This window comes from Ascochyta rabiei, chromosome 9 (assembly GCF_004011695.2).
Source record: "Ascochyta rabiei chromosome 9, complete sequence".
NCBI lineage: Eukaryota > Fungi > Ascomycota > Dothideomycetes > Pleosporales > Didymellaceae > Ascochyta > Ascochyta rabiei.
The window spans coordinates 308,733-325,055 of NC_082413.1; the positions used below are offsets into that span (position 1 = coordinate 308,733).

Below are 16,323 nucleotides of genomic sequence, written 5' to 3' on the forward strand. Positions count from 1 at the left end.
AGCAGCCTTGACAAAAGTCCAGATTGCAAAATTGCCTTTCCCTTCGGCCTCAAGCACTCTGATCGACCATTCGCTCAACACGTCACTATCATAGATCCAACCTTGGCATCGTCACCCCAACACCGCATATTGGGTCAGATGCGCTGAAGACGGAAAAGGTGAGCGCGGCGTGTAACGCGGGCGTGAATCTGACAGCTTGACAGGTCCTGTTGTGCGAGGACGCCTATAGGCACGACGATAAGACCCAACAGGGCAAAACCAGACAGATTGGAGTGGAGGAGCCGAGCGCACGCCTCACTTTTGGCCTCTTCAGGACGCCTGCACCTCCTATATATACGACGCTGCGCCGTCGACTGCCTGCACTGCTTTCCTGAACCGATGGCTTCGCCGACCTGCCTCAGGCTGCTTGCTGTCTACCTCGCGCTCTCACTACTATGTAGCAGTTAGCACACATGGTCGTACGAACGTCATGGTAGCAAGCTGATCCACTCCCATCTACTCTAGGAAGTAGACGATAGGACTTCTAGGTGCTTCGCCCTGTTCGTGAAACTATACCAGTAACCAGCTCTCATGTACCAACGTACGTACCGTGGCGAGTCTGGGTGGGTACTTGCTGATTGTCTCCTTGGAGGACGGGTATTGTAGCAATGAATGCCACCAGGTATGCGGTTACGATCGCCTCATCCCGAGGCGTACATCGGTGATGAGCCCTACTGCTTGATTTGCGTTCTGGAAGTATTGCACAGGCCAAGCTAACGTGATGTTACTCGCTTGAGCAGTCTGCTCTCCGCGCTGACAGTGTGCTCGGATTGAATCGCTCAAAATTATGACATGAAACATGCTCGCATAGTCGCCTCCGCCGCAGGACCTCAGATGATCTTTCATAGAGACAAAAGTAAGCCTTGACTGGGAAGAGGGTTGAAGTTGACTGTATATATCGACACGTGATATGAACTCGAATACACTACGTAAAGAAACCGCCCAACGCCGCTTATTCCGTGGGAACGTCCAGCAGATCTGTGACTGAGAGTAAGGAAATCTGACAGAGAGCCATCGTTATTCAGAAACGCCTCGGGCGCCACAGGTGGGTATAGAGCGCCCCTTATCTGATCCCGCCATGCCATGCATCGCCTCCTGCCCCACACTCAATCACCGAGATTCAGAGCCTACTCGCTATCATCATCGAAGCTCGCCTCGCTGGCCTCCTCCTCCTCTTCATCATCACTGACCACATACTTGGCCGGCTTGGCCGCCGCCCTACGTCCTGGTCTAGCAGCAGGAGCACGTCCTGTGGCCTTGGGCTTTGGCGTTGGCTCGTCACTTTCATCAGAGAGGATGTCGTTAGCGAGTGCATCTGCGTCATCCATTGCCTTGTGTGAGTCGATCACCGTAGGCTTTTTTGCAGGCGCAGCCGTTATCTTTGATGTACTACTGGCCTTTTCGAGGCGCGCGGCGTAGGCCTTGGCTGCTGGGCTCAACACTGCAGACTTCCTTGCAACAGGAGCTGGGGGGGCTTTCGCTTTCGGCACAGGCTTGGCTTTGGGAGCGACCTTGATCGGTTTGCTGGCCGCCGTTTTAGGCTTGACAAGGTTGAAGTCGTCTTCTGAGTTGGATGTGAGCATCGTATCCTCGATGTTGCGAGGAGCGACTGTCTTAGATGAAGGCCGGGGCATCAGCGCCTCGTAGTTCGTCTCATCTTCATCGATATCGATGACTGAGGGACTTGCTTTCTTTGCGACCTTGGGTACGCTGGAAGAGCTACTTGGCCGGGCTATGGTGGAGCTCTTGAACATAGGAACCCCATTGGTGCTGCCGCCGATGGTTTTGACCATGGTGCTAACGTCGCCTAGGTCGTCATCGTCGTCAGAGTCACTATCCATGGTGTACTTAGAAACTGGTTTGGCTGCAGCACGAGGGGCTCTTCCGTTGGTCTTAGTCGCAGGCTTCTTCGCCTCCTCTTTGGCGACTACAGCAAACACATCAGATTCTTCCTCATCGTCAGAAATGACGGTAGTTGCCTTCTTAGCGGCGGCAGGTCGACCTCGACCTTTAGCGACAGGCGCAGGCTTTGGAGCAGGAGCTAGCTCTGGCTCAGCTGGACTTGAGGGTCCGTCAATCTGGGTTGGACTTTCTTTCTTGACATCACTGACGAGGTGTGAGAGAAGACTGCCTTGCTTCTGAGGAGCTGAGGATCCGGATGCGGACTTTGTGGGCTCCACCGACGATGCCTTCCTGGCTGGTGAATCGGCTTCGCGGAGATAGCTGAGCAAGCCTTCCTTCCTCGGTTTGGCCTTCTTCTTAACTGGACCAAAGTCGTCGTCTGAGTCGTCGTCTGACTCGCTGTCGCCCATCTTTCTCTTCTTCTTGGCCTTGCCTCCCTTTGATGCACTGATGCCGAGCTTATAAGAGGCACGGCGGCCCATGCGCTGAATCTTCTTTGCGCGATCTGCCTCTTCGGTGAGCTGAAGGTTCCACTCCTCGACGAAAGCTTCGAGATCGATGTTCCAAAGGTCCTTCGGCGAGAGTTTGATCAGTGCATCAACCTCCTCTTCTCTGTCGCCAATCTGCTTCATTAGCTTTTCGACACGCTCCTGTGTCAAAGACCAGATGGCCATCTAGTAGTTGTCAGTACATAGTTCTGAGATCGTGTTGAGGAGAAACTTACGCCGAGGAGGTAGTCGTAGTCATGGGCGCTGACCTCAACCTCTGTTTCAGACTCCTCATCTTCCTGAACGTCCTCAGCCTCTCCGTTCTTCTTAGCATCGTCAACCTTGGGGATAGGAGTAAAACCAAGCTTCTTCAACTCCTGGACGAGGACAGCTTTCTTCTTTTTCGATACAATAAGCTTGCCGTCGATGATCATTTTGATAAACTTCGCCTGGTTGCTTAGCTTGGTGAGCTCCTTTTGCATAACATCTAGCTGGTGGGACTTTCGCTTCTCGTAGAATCGTAGACGAACATGGTAGAACTCTTCGATGATATCGAGGACTGTGGCATACTTGTGAATGCGGCCATGAGCGTCAAAGGCGACAACGTTGGAGCATGATTGGGGCTTGTAAAGCTTGAAGGTCTCCTCAAGACCCTTCGCAAGGGCAGCGGTCATGTGCTTGTCTTCCATCTTTATGATGAAATGGACCTTATCAGGAGTGTTGTAGTCAATGTAATCCTTGATGAACGATGGGGTCTTCTCGGCCTTGATGATGTCCTCGAGCTTCTCTTTGAAATCTTGTGTCCAGTAGCGGACGGGCAGTTCGGTGATCTCGATTTCAGTGTCACTAGTCTGACGAATGGTACCGGTGAAGCGGAACTTGTCGCCTCCGAGCTCTTCAGTTGTACCAGTAAAGCCTTTGTACCAAGGAATCATTGGCTTCATGTCCTCCTTCGAACCGCCATCGGCCATGCGCAGTCTGATGTTCTCGACGATGTCCAGAGGGTTGAAGTTGGGGATTTCGGAACTCCAGCCAGTACCAATACCGCTTGAACCGTTGACAAGGATCATCGGAAGAATCGGAACATACATCTCGGGCTCAATTTTGTTACCGTCAGATTCTCCGTAACTCAGTAGAGCATCATCCTGAGGGTGGAAGATTCTACGTGCGAAAGGTGACAGACGAGTGTAGATGTAACGGGCGCTGGCAGCATCACCGCCACCCTGCAGACGGGAACCGAAGTTACCACTCGGCTCCAAGCAGTTGATGTTGTTTGAACCAACAAAGTTTTGCGCCAGACCCACGATAGTGCCTTGCATGGATGCTTCACCGTGAGCGTAGTCGGTAGATCCAGAGACGGAACCAGCCAGCTCGACGACCTTGACATCTTTGCGAATGTTTCGCCTGAAGCAGGTGTAGAGGACCTTTCGCTGACCAGGCTTGAAACCATCGATGACTGATGGAATGGATCGCAAGTTATCGGCCATGGAGAAAAGGATGAGTTCCTTGTTGACAAAATCATCGTAGGTTATCTCATTGGTGGTGAGGTCCAAATGATTGCCAGGAACAAAGTCGCGCAGCCACTCTTTACGTGCATCAGCCTTTTTCTTGGAGAATGCCAACTCGATGAGCTTCTCCTCTTCAGCTCGCATAGTGTGGAAGCGCTTCATATGTGTGTCAAGATCCTTGAAGTACACTTGGGCATCCTTGATGTCGCTGGTACCCAATCCCTTGTAGTACTTGTGGTCCCATCCCTTCTGGTTCTTGTGCTGTTCTTTCCACTCCTCGTATTCAGGCATGGAGAAAAAGCTCTTCAAGCCTTTGGGGTTCTTTGTGTCTCCCTTCCAGACTTTGACGATGGGAGTGATGAACTCGAGAAGGAAGCCTGGGAGCTTGAGAAGGCTCGGGAACTGGCATTGGAGAAAGTTAATGAGTAAACCCTTAATATGACTACCGTCATGATCTTGATCAGTCATGATCATAAGATGGCCGTACCGCAAGCTCTTCATGTCAGCCATTGTGTACTCTTTCTTGTGCTGGAGACCGAGAAATTTCTTGATGTTCTGAATCTCAGCGTTCTTCATGATCTGGTCCATGGACGCATCTCGAACGTTCAAGAGCTTACCGCGGAGCGGGAAGACACCAAACAGATCCTGATTGACCACCGCACGACCAGCCAAAGCCAACACACTGGCCGACTCACCTTCAGTGAGGATGAGTGTGCAGAGGTGACCGTCTTTGGTTCCAGCCTTGTTGGCATCTGTGAGCTTAGCGTTGTTGATGCGATTGCGCTTGTTGCCGTCGGTCTTCTTCATCAACTGGTCCGCCTTCTGCTGAGCGAAGTGCATAATGTTCTGGATGACCTCAGTCTTTTCGATGGCCTTTAGGAATTTGTCGCTGAGCACAGGCTTGCTACCAAATTGGCTTGCCTTGGTTGTCAATTGCTCCTTGGTCTGGGATGTGAAAGCAGGGTTGACAATGGAACAGTTGACGAACAGAAACAGGTGGTTCTTGATCTGCGCAGGCTTGAGCTTGACAGCCGCTTTGTTTTTCTTGTTGACAATCGCCATGAGCTTGTCGATAATCTGATCGGCAATGAAGTTGACGTGCGTACCACCCGAGGTCGTGGCAATCGAGTTGACAAAGGATACCTGGTTAAAAGCTCCATCTGACACGGCAAAACCGATGTCCCAGCGGTCGTGCTTGTCTGTGATAATAACGTCCTTGCGTTCTTCACCGTCCTCTGTATTGCCCTGCTCCCTCGAGATAGCCTTAGTGTACATCTCCATGTACTTAGCGAAGCTAGTAACCTTGACGCGGTCGCCGTTGAGGTAGACCTTTATTCCACGAAGTGTACCAGCCATATCGTGAGTTCTCCTCTTGATGAGCGCCTCGAAGTCGTCGTCGATGCCGTCCATACCGAATTTGTTGTAATCGGCTCGCCAGGTGATCTTGGTGTAGTCGTCGCCCTTGATGTCGGTGATCTTGGCCTTGCCCATCTTGCTCATGTTGTCCGTCCATGTCTGCTTGTACTTCTTCTTCTGCTTTGAATCGACCGTCTCAACTGTGAACTCGCGACTGAAGACGTTGCAAAGCTTCGCTCCGTACCCGTTGCGACCACCGGTGACCTTTTGTTGGTCGTCATCGTAGTTCGAAGATGTGAGGAGGTGACCGAAAATCATTTCTGGCACGTAAATGCCGTGTTGCTGGCAGAATTAGCGCAGACCTTTAGAAGTTGAGGGAGAACTCATACATGGTGAATCTCGACAGGAATACCCTTGCCGTCGTTCTTGATCGAGACTTCGCCCGTCTCTCGGTCCACTGTGACACGAATCTCGCTCATATTCTTGTCATTTTGCTTATTGTCTGCGGCGTTGACCAGGATCTCATCGAAGATTTTGTAGAGGCCCGGTACGTAGGTGACGTCGCGAAACTCCATGCTCTCGTTTGCTGAGTTGTACACCCACATTTTATCCGTCGTCCGCTCTACAGAGCCGATATATGTGTCCGGGCGCTTCATAATGTGCTCCAGATGCGAAAGCTGTGCGTTGTTAGCCTCCTGCTCGACTGCACCCAAGATTGAAACCCTACCATCTGGTATTTGCTACTCGCGCCGCCAGCGGCCTTCTTGCCTTTGGCAGATGGTGGCGCCTCCTCGACGCCGTCCATGCCGAAGCTTTCATTTGCAATGTCTGCAAGCACCTTGCCGCTGCTCTTCTTGGCTGCGGGCGCCTTTTTTGCCTTGGGCGGTGTGTCTTTGAGTAGCGACTCGTCGTCGTCGTCGTCAATTGGGTCCTCCATATCAACATCCGAGTTCTCGTCGTCCGAAAAGTCCTTTGCCTTCTTCTTGGGCGCGGCCTTTGCCCTAGGCTTCGCCGCTGTTGTGCCTGCCGGTTTCCCTCGCGGTTTGGGTGCGGCTGCTGCCTTCTTTGGCGCTACCTTGGCCTTTGGTGCTGCCTTTGCAGCCTTGACAGGTGGCGCAAAGTCAGTGCTTGCGCCATCGTCGAAGTCGGATTCGGAGTCGGACATGGCGGCAAAGCGTTGTCGATGAAGTCCCGCAGGACAGTGGAAGAGAAGGAAAGAAGCGGAGACACAGTAGAGCGGTGGCTGTAATAAACTGTAAAGTTAGTAAGTGCAAACACACACGTAAAGAGTGTCGCGAGGTGGTGAGCACGGCGTGGAGGCGTTGATGATGTTGTGTTTACTCGGGGGCGCCTACTGTTTTCTGTTTGGGGGTCCACCTAATTAGGCACTAGCGCAGCGCGAGCGAACGGTGATCGTCAAAGCAGCGAGTGAAGGGTAAAGAAGAACATCAAAGAGCAGTGTGAAGACGGAGATTGTCTGCTGTTGGCTGCAAGAAGCTCGCCGGAAGGTTACAACACGGCAGAGGCTAGGCATGAGTTGGCGAGCATGCCAGTCTCCCGTTGAGAACGCTCCTGCGAGGGGATGAAAGCGGGATGCACGTGCTCAAGGTTCTGTTAGTCAGGAAAGGGCTAACAGAAAACAAATCCCAGCTGCTTCGCACAGGACGATATCATGAGAGGAAAGATTGTAACTCCTTGACGCGTCGCGAGGATCTCGCGTTCGCATCTCTCACCAATCAAACTTGCAGAGCCCCACTTTTACACTGTTTGCATGACTACTCAGCTGGACGTGACTTGTAAGATTCTCTGACTACTCAATAATAGAGCGGCTGATTGACTGTTGGGCCAAGCACTCGTGTTGCCGCCTAGTTAAATCGCGCATGCAACTCTGTGAGCCTATATATACCATCTCCTCCTATCTAAGCCTACGACCCTCCCATCGTTTGCGGCCAACGCAATAGCTCCCACCGGCTCGCTCGGACACACGTCTCCAATTCTTACTGGCAGATTGTGCAACAAAGCTGTTCTCTCAAGACCATGCAACGTCGTTCCACCCGTCGGCGTTGGTACATAAGGGTTCAGCATCGTCAAGCTGCTCGCATAGCCAATGATATCCGGGGCAACGGACAGGTACTTCAGGACCAGCCCAGCGTATGCGGCAGAGAGGAGCACCAACGAACAAATCAGGAGTACAGCGAACCACTTCCAATTGACACGATAAACATCCACCCGCTGACTGGCAAGGTTCTGCGTGGCATTGAAAGAGATTGTTTCACTGATCGATGTCCCAGATAAGTTGGTAGACTTTGCCCTGTCGAGGTTCCCCGCGAGCGCACGCGCAGCATATGTAGATTGAAAGAACGAGTTCCAAAGAATCGTCAACCGCTCTGCAAAGACGTCTGGTGGGAGTTCATATAAGTTGACTCGGTTTCCACCACCACCGATGAAACTCGTGGGATCTATGAGCCATCTTTCCATGTTAGTCGCTCCTCGTGCGCTGGCATCGGCCACGCTGATGGTGTCTACGTTCGGTAGGGTGCTCATGAGGTTCCACATAACAACCCCCCGCATGAAGCTATCTTGGTCTTTCGTATATCCGTCGGTGAACATGTCGAGTTTGCGCATGGAAGTCGCCGTACATAGAGATTTATTACACTCTATGCTGGCCTCAACGTGGTCGTAGTAGTACTCGCACTCGGCAACCGATGCGGACTCGTCCCTCGAGTCGGTAAGGGATGTGCTAACGATTGGGCAGGGGTAATCGTCACATCCTTTTAGCTTGCATAAGCTGTCATCCGTGCAGTTAGGTTGCTGAATGGCTGATCGCATATTCCAAGTGCTCTTGATAGGCCAGGTCTCGTTTGCGACCTGGTCCCTGGACTTCTCTTCATTACTCGCACAGCTGACGTCGAATTGCCGTGCCTTGATGTTGAAGTGGTTCATGGAGCCAGCGGTAAAGTCTTCGCCGTCGAACGCCGACACAGGGATGCCAATCAAGGAACTCCACCTGATGGTCGTCTCGTTGTAGTCTGGTACGGGTTTCCAGTCACTGGAAGTGCTGTTTTGGAGAGCTCGATACGACGGGAGCCTGACGTTGCCCCATAAGTCCGCGGGTCTGATCTGGTAGTCGGCGCTGCTCAACAGTGCAGCAAGAAACAACGATGTGAAAGTACTACGTCCACTATTAATACCACTAGCACCCATCATACTGCTATTGTCGGTATTCAGTGGATTGAGGTAGTGCAGCGTTTGAGTCGTATTGAGAAAGCGTGCCTCTTGTCGAAGCACACGTAGCGCAGATTGGCCACCAAAGGGAGATAGGAGCCATATGAGTATCGAGCATACGCCCACAATACTGAAGTTGCGTAGGCAGATCTGGCGTTCAATAGCCAGGAAGACTGATTGGCAGCCTATCAGTTGCTCAAGTCGTCCAAGGGTGGTCCCGCGTTCGGCAAGCCAAATTCCGAGATGACGAAAAAATCGGCCCATCAATGCTGCAAAGAGAAGTGGGAAAACAGTAGGTGTATAAAGTAGCATCTCCTCGAGCTTGCTGCTGCCTATCATAGGTGTTTTGCCATCCAATCTGGCGACCACGATAGCGAGAACTGTGTAAATCAGTGCAATGACCAGGATCTATTATTAAAAGACTACACACTTATGAATAAAAGTGGTGACGATGCAAGCAACATGTCAAATGCCAGGATTGAACCCCGCAATGGCGTCAATGCTGCGACTTGCTGGGACTCGACAGGCCAATTATCAATATTTGGCTTGCCAGGAGAGGAATAAGTCTTAAAGTCGTTGAGGTGGTTGCTTCTTTCGTCCAGCGCTCTGGGTGGCGGTGCATAGCTGTGTGTTGGCTCTCCATCGTGTTTCGTGGTCAACTCGATGTTTTCCGCATATGGAGTTGATGTCCCATCACCAAGTGGTACGTACGACATGACGAAGAGGAACCCGAGCGATGGTAATGAGGGCTGATGTCGGTCTAGGAAATACGAGGAATGGGGCTCTGGTATAAGTGGAGTGCTTACAGCTCTGGCCCGCCACATTGCTAGCTTGAAACGGCCCAGAACGATTGGCCCACCTGCTTACGCTGGTAGCGTATTGCAGCGGACGCGAGAACGCGAGACCGCAGGGCTTCACTGGTAGCAAGCAGCCTGCAAGAAATGCTCACTTAGATAGCGGAAGCGGCGAAGAGAAAAGGCGACGAAATTCTAAAAAGTGCAGCAGTTCCTAGACTCCAATCGAGTCCAGCATAGCGTTTGGTCGCGTTGCGTGCGGGAATAACAGGACGTAGGTGGAAGGCTGACAATTGTCGCTTTGGGGCTGCTGTCTTTGAGCGTACAGCGCTCTGGACAGACCATTGGGCAGCGACAGTCCGAAATTAGACGTCGTTCTACCCTCCGCAGCACAGGTCAACAATAGAGCCTTGATCTTTTGATTCTTCTCCAAACTTCTAACGTACTCCACGGGCGAGTCGGACACACAGGCGAGTCGGACACTCAAATTCACACCAAAAATCACAATTCTTAAACCTTAATATCTCCACAACTACACAATAAAATTATTTAAAAATTAATATACTACGCTGCATGTATATAAAGATAAAGACTATAGAAGCGCTTAGCTTTCCTCCTATTAATGTAGAAGTTAGTAAGTAAGATATAAAATACAGGGATTATTTTAGCGTACTTTTAAATACCTCTATGTGTATCTATAATAGAGCTTAGTGCTTCTAGACTCTTTATTTTTATATAGATGCAGCATAGATTTTAAATTTCTAGACAATTTTATTGTGTGGTTGTAGAGATATTAAGGTGTAAGAATTGTGATTTTTGGTGTGAATTTGAGTGTCCGACTCGCCTGTGTGTCCGACTCGCCCGTGGAGTACGTTATTTGCGTTCGCGTTTTCTCGCCACCGAATGAATCTCTTACCAATATTTTTCCGTCACCAATCTCAAGTTCTCCGCCGAATAGACCCTAACGCCTCTCTCTTCAACTCTCGTCCTCGTCCTCAACGTCTTTTCTGTCTCGCCTGTCTTCAGATTCACACCCTCATGTTCCACCTGCTCTCGCTTCAGCAAGCACCCCTCAATCGCCCATCGTGGTACTGCTTCTTCAAAAACAATGCCTTTCTCGTTTCGCATCGCCTCCACCAATTCTTGAGTCTTCTTCCCGTGCATCTCTCTGGTCGAGTACACCGTGCGCGCAAATGCTCCAACCGAATTACGCACGGCATCGTTGCGACATCTCCACATTATGCAATTAAGCGATTCTTCCACAGACGGTACAGCGAAGAACCTGGCATCGAAATGTGCAGTACCTAAGCGCCCAAAAGCTGAGTCTTTGACTTTTGGTTCTGGGCTTGCTGTCAAAAATGCGGCAAGATGTGCATTGAAGCGAACCGAACAGTAGCTCGCCGCCAAACTCGACAGCTTCTGAATGCGTTCGTTGAATGCTTGAACGCCAGCTGGGAAGACCAGCGTTATCTCATCAGACTGTGTGTATGCGACTGTCGCCGTTGGAAAGTACGCAAGCAGATCTGTACAAGTTGCTATCATCGCATCGTGTATACGCTGATCGAAGGGGCGGCAGAAGTGGCTCGTAAACTTCGAGAAGGCATGGCCGTCGAGACGTAGAATTGCTGGGGATCCGGAAGGTAGGGTGAAATCGGAAATTGTCTCGTATTGCTTCATGCGAGTAGCCAGAGGCTGAGCTTTGCCAGCTGGCTGTAGCGTCTGTTCTTCCATTTTTGGTGAATGCATACCGCACTGTAATCGTTTTGAGGAGGGGGGTGTGGTTGTTTTTAAGGATTGACGCCTGTAGGTATAGTGCAACTGAGTCATCATCATGCTCACGTGTTTCCTACCTGGTTGCAACACTTTGTGAAACATAGCTGTGAAAGTGTACATGGGAAAAAGCGATTCAGTGTTCATAGTGTGGCTGCTAATCGTAACACAAATCTGATGGGCGATTCTTGAGTAACTACTGGTACCTAGATACCTACCTAGCGTCTTGCCAAGGCAAGGCAAACAGAAATCCAACGACAACGCCGCAACTCCCATGTCTGACAACCAACATAGCCCATTTAGCCAACCCCGAAGTGCAGGGCAGTGAGCGAAGAAGAAGACTGTAGTTAGGCGCACTGCTAGGCAGCTTCTATCCACGCTCTCAGCGCCACCACGCAGACATGCTGCCAGAGTTTACCTGCAATTTCCTCGCCACACTTGCGCACCCACCTTAGACATTAGTATTAGGCGCAATCTTCACATGACACTAGAGCGAGAAGAGCAGACGCCATTCTCTCTTTACGTTCATCCTAGCTCTGCTGTATTAGGTACCCTGTGCTAAATCACCTTGTCCCTGTATTTAAACGCACTACCAGACGAGATTTAGCTTCACATTCCTACGTTTTGCTCTGATCCTACTTTCTTTCGGCTTTTGAGAGTGTCGTCTAGACTCCGTACAGGAGCCAGTGAACTCTTTTAGGCTTATCCAAACGCGCACTGCCTTGTTAAGGCACAATGGCTCCCTAACGGTGGCTACCCCGGCTACACCTACAGCGATCTAGCGTTCCTAGCCAATGTGCAGAACTTACAGGTAGACTATAGAGTTAGATCACAGAACGCCATTTACCCACTACACGACGAAACAGTACAGGTTTGACAAGATCGAATTGTAAACCTCTGGAAGTTCTTTACAAAGAGATGTCCAAGGGCAAAGGAAGCAATTGTAAACCGGTCTTGGATGTATGCACCAATAAGAAAGGAGATTAAGTTTGTACCAAAAGCGCTGCAGCTCCTGGTTCAATTTTCTCCCCTAGAGATTGCAGCGTCTATCTTTATTGTCGAAGGTGCAGATGTTCCTGCAGATCTAAGTGCATGGGCTTTGTCTGCTAAGAAGTGGCAACGGGGAGTACACCGACTGTGTGCAGATACCTTGTAGGGAAGGATCAAGTTAGGCCGAGACTAGAAAAAATCCAGTGTAGAGACTCGCTTCTTATGTTGGAAGAAGATGGGTTGTGGTCAATCATTATAGAGGCCTTAAATCGCTATCACTTTAACAGTGGAAGGAACAGGCCCTTCTGGTGTCTGTTAGCTGGGTGCGACGTGTACTTCCAAAAATCAGGACAGTAGGAAATCCACGCAGCAGAGTTGCACAGTTAAGATCAGGTAGACAGCAGCCAAATTCAGATGTTGCCGCAAGCCATAAGGGGTGAGTTTGAGGAGCGCGAGGCGATTTTAGCAGAAAAGAGAGAGGAGATCCAGCAAGACGCTAGGAAGATCTGCAAAGAGTAGAAGGAAGGACGTAAAGCGCAGCAGAGAGCAATCTTGCATATATGGGTAGAACAGTTAGGAAATGACCAGGAATGGAAGACAGGAGAAGAAAATTGTGAAAGAAGCCGGGTTTAGCACGAGTTCTGGCAGGAAATGGATTAAGGCGTTTGATAGAAATGTAGAGTTGAATAACATATTCTGAACGCTATACTGTCGAGGCAGCGATATTCTTTTCCCTCTCAGAGCTGCCCTTGGGTTCCCTTGTCTTCCTTTTTCGGTACATTCTTCAAACATAATGCATTGAATAGCCGTCCATTCCAAGTTCCTATGGGTGTACCGGCGGCCACGATGCACCAAAGGAGTATCAGTGAAACAGCGAAAACTGTACCAAAACCCCTAACAGAACAAGCTGGGAAAGATGCGTCCGAATTCGAGGGTGCTCAAGGCCATGACTCCAAGGGGGAACGCAAAGCCCCACTAACCCATGTTGAAGTCGAGATTTGAAGATCGAGGCGAGAGCGAAATAGAGCCAGGTTAACCCAAACGCCCACATGATGAGAGCAATGAATGTTCCTGTCACCCGCTATACGCACATCGTAAAAGAACTCAGTCTCTCGAAGCACGCGACAAGCAATGTTGCCAAGGTAGGTGACAGCATAGCCACCCATCCCTAGTGATCCGAGAGGGAAAAAAGACGAAATGACAATCTCGCGAGGTGGCAGCTTGTGGAGCGCCAGACGCGTGTAGTACATGACAAGGACAGTCATCACTAGAGGTGTTGCCAGTCCCCACATGATGTAAGATGCAATTAGTGTGCCCAATGCATTCTCTGGATCTGGGAGGTGTTCAGCTACTCGAGCGCCTGTTCCCGCAGCAACGATGGACGCGGCGATAGGAAGCAGCTGGACAGCTTTTATTCTATCGAGGTTCTGTCGGTTAGGCGCAGAGATCAGTAAGACCGTCAGCGAAATCGTCACCTCGACAGGCACAACCAAGTCGATCATCCAGCAGACCCAAGCAAACGTGACAGCCCACGGACCCCAGTACAGAATGCGTAAAGTACACTAGGCCGAGATCGGCGTTACGAAATCCATGGGTATAGTATCAAGAAAGAGGGAATTGGTGCTATCAGCAGCCATAGCTGTCCATATCTCGGGATACAGTGTGTATCGCATGACAGAGACAGAGAACGCACACGTAAACAGCACCGCGTTCAGTCCAAGGAAGACGACAATGAGCCAGTACAGCCACTGGGTCTCGAAAGGGATCGCAGCAAGTAGCAGTGAGACGATTCCAGTGCCCATCGTCAAGCTGAACCAAGATGGAGAGAAGTTCCTGACTATCTGGCGCCAGCCGACCTGCTTGCTGTTAGCACTCAGTTTCATCAATCACTGCGTCTATTACACACATCGTATTCTGTTGAAGGAGGGGACGTCTCAGTTCTCAGTGTGTCATTACAAAGGGTTGCAGTCGGTCTGACGCTGCCGGTAGATCTCTGTCGACTAGGTTGTGCGCATTACCGGTAAGCTGCTGGCCCGGAACCAATGCGCTCGACCTCGTTTTCATCCGTGATCACAATAGTCATCGGTTACTGTCCGACACGCAACAGCAAAGACTAGAGATGTGATCGAAGACATTGTGAAGTTGGAGGCGTTGCTTGCGGAGAGCAGTCCGGTACTACCGCTTTGCAAATCAAAATCCACGTGATGACACGGCGAAAGCGGGATCCAGCCTCACTCAAGGGCCCCACCCATCTCACACAGCTCTACCTTCAGCCTGCTCGACAAACAAGCATTGGATACATCAACGACATTTATTCACAAACATTCCATGGACATCTTATCCCAAACACCTCTGTTGCCCACACTTCCCACGGGCCTATGGAATCTCGGGCTTCTCCAACCGCTTAGCCTTGTACCCTGATCCCCGCACCAGATCCTGCAGACCCTGAAAAGCATCAGGACCCTTTATCAATCCACCAGATATTGTAAGGGAACATTATGACTGGCTTCTTGGACCTACCACTTGAACTCAGAAACTACGTCTACGACCTGCTCCTTTATGAAAGCCTCGCCACATCGTTTCGTGGGGTGATGGTGGTCTCGGAAGCCTACGTCAAGCGTGACCTTCCCCTGAAGTCCTACCGCGGCCTCCTCCTCGTATGTAGACAAACGTATCGAGAATTCAAAATCGCAATCCAACATCTCGCCGCCTCAAAACAGCTGATTTACGAACTGGACATCACCTTCTCGCATGGTCGGCCATACTTTAGTCTAACCTGGCAACGATTCGCCGCGTTATCGACAACGATAAACGAACTCCTCATCAACGTAGACTTGCGCATCCAAGAGCCCCTAGGCACATTCAGCACCTCGATCCCTCACGACCACGAGCTAGCGCACCTCCTGGAAGATCTACCCGAGTCCTTTGCCGTGCAACTCTTTGACTACATAGCCATTCTGCTTAAATCACTCTTCAATCTGCTCCTCGCTGGAAACCCCTCCACTTCCGTTCTGTACACAGAATCCATGACGCTGAATCTGCGGACGCCCACAAGACTCACACTGTCGGGTGGGAGCCATCACAACCCGCATGGCTGCTCGCGCAGGATCCCCGTAGATAAACTGGAGGTCGGCAAGCTGTGGGCGACGATGCGAAATACACTGCAGGCGACGAGTAAGGGATTCCAGGCGTTTGAGGCAAGAAAGTGTGAAGAGTTGTTTCCGCGCATTCAGATTGGGTGTTTGAGGTTTGCGACTGAGGGGAGAGTGTGGGGAGAGGGCCACAATTTGATTTTAGCAGAGAGGGATTTCATGTGGTTGAGGTACTGAAGCTTCTAGAGGTGGCTTAGATCCTCGAGGGTTAGATTGTTTACGACGATGATGAACACGGCCGCTGCAATAGCATTGAAGCGTACAGAGCATTCACGGAGTTTTGGTACATGGTGTATTGTGGCATATTATGCATTTTGCGGTTGAGGGTTATATATGAATATAGATTCGGTCGCATCTGGGGTTCGCTAAGAAAGACGGTTGAGCACAGCGGGCTTTTGCGAAGGATTTCAATGGCTACAATCTCAAATTTGAATTCCAATATACTCTAACATTACCAGCGTTGTGTCTCGGGTTGAAAACCCTGTAGGCTCGCAGTACAAGCATCTGGCCCGAGTCTACCCTCCAAGACCGTCGTTGTCTGCCGAGATGGTACCTGTCTATGCAGCACAAACCTCGAGCGTCAGACCTGTCTCTCCAAAGTATGCCAAAGTGTGGTTCGGCTGCGGTGCACCATTCCATTCAATCGTGGGCACATCCTTGCCTTTGTCGCCCTTGACCGTGAGCTTCTGGCCCCAAAAGTCGAAGCCATATACGGTGCTGAGGTCGTAGTAGATGTTCTGACCCTTGTTGTATGTGTAACTGAAGTGCAGAGTGGGCTTGGCGGTCCAGAGAGCAGCGGCGGACCTGGTGACCTTGATCGCGGTGCCGACACCATGGAAGTATTCCTCCTCAGTCCAGAGGGTGTCAGGGTGCACCTCGGTCGTGTTGCCAGCTGTAGCACCGACAGAGGTAACGAAAATGGTGAAATTGCAATTGTTGTGGACGACGATGGAAGGTGCAGCGAGTGCGGTAGCCGCAAGGATGAGACCGCTGAGGATGGTCGAGAAGTGCATCGTGTTTTAATTGATAACAAAAATGGCCGATTGTATTGCTTTATGCTAAAGCTGAAGTTTGCACTGAAGATGAGGCGTGGGATTTG

At 50.7% G+C, this 16,323-nt stretch overlaps 5 protein-coding genes across 5 annotated transcripts, besides 2 other annotated features; 1 reads left to right on the forward strand and 4 right to left on the reverse strand.

Moving 5' to 3' along the window:
- Positions 1 to 1,166: 1,166 nt before the first annotated feature.
- On the reverse strand, positions 1,167 to 6,458 carry EKO05_0005653 (DNA topoisomerase (ATP-hydrolyzing); the record flags this gene model as incomplete). The annotated part of the gene is made up of 4 exons (XM_038939819.2): positions 1,167 to 2,615; positions 2,666 to 5,635; positions 5,683 to 5,970; positions 6,021 to 6,458. The coding sequence occupies 4 exons, from the start codon at positions 6,456 to 6,458 to the stop codon at positions 1,167 to 1,169; spliced, it is 5,145 nt and encodes a 1,714-aa protein (XP_038798671.2).
- Positions 6,199 to 6,215: a tandem repeat.
- A 731-nt stretch (positions 6,459 to 7,189) lies between the features above and the next one.
- On the reverse strand, positions 7,190 to 9,342 carry EKO05_0005654 (uncharacterized protein; the record flags this gene model as incomplete). The annotated part of the gene is made up of 2 exons (XM_059636647.1): positions 7,190 to 8,898; positions 8,949 to 9,342. 2 exons carry the CDS (start codon positions 9,340 to 9,342, stop codon positions 7,190 to 7,192), a joined length of 2,103 nt encoding a protein of 700 aa, XP_059492630.1.
- A 408-nt stretch (positions 9,343 to 9,750) lies between these two features.
- Positions 9,751 to 10,190: a mobile genetic element.
- Positions 10,191 to 10,224: 34 nt separating this feature from the next.
- EKO05_0005655 (uncharacterized protein) lies at positions 10,225 to 11,358 on the reverse strand (the record flags this gene model as incomplete). The annotated part of the gene is made up of 1 exon (XM_038945786.2): positions 10,225 to 11,358. One exon carries the CDS (start codon positions 11,356 to 11,358, stop codon positions 10,225 to 10,227), a length of 1,134 nt encoding a protein of 377 aa, XP_038798672.2.
- Positions 11,359 to 14,570: 3,212 nt separating this feature from the next.
- EKO05_0005656 (uncharacterized protein) lies at positions 14,571 to 15,401 on the forward strand (the record flags this gene model as incomplete). Its single annotated transcript, XM_038945787.1, has 1 exon — positions 14,571 to 15,401. One exon carries the CDS (start codon positions 14,571 to 14,573, stop codon positions 15,399 to 15,401), a length of 831 nt encoding a protein of 276 aa, XP_038798674.1.
- Positions 15,402 to 15,781: 380 nt separating this feature from the next.
- EKO05_0005657 (uncharacterized protein) lies at positions 15,782 to 16,237 on the reverse strand (the record flags this gene model as incomplete). Its single annotated transcript, XM_038945788.1, has 1 exon — positions 15,782 to 16,237. One exon carries the CDS (start codon positions 16,235 to 16,237, stop codon positions 15,782 to 15,784), a length of 456 nt encoding a protein of 151 aa, XP_038798675.1.
- Positions 16,238 to 16,323: the final 86 nt, after the last annotated feature.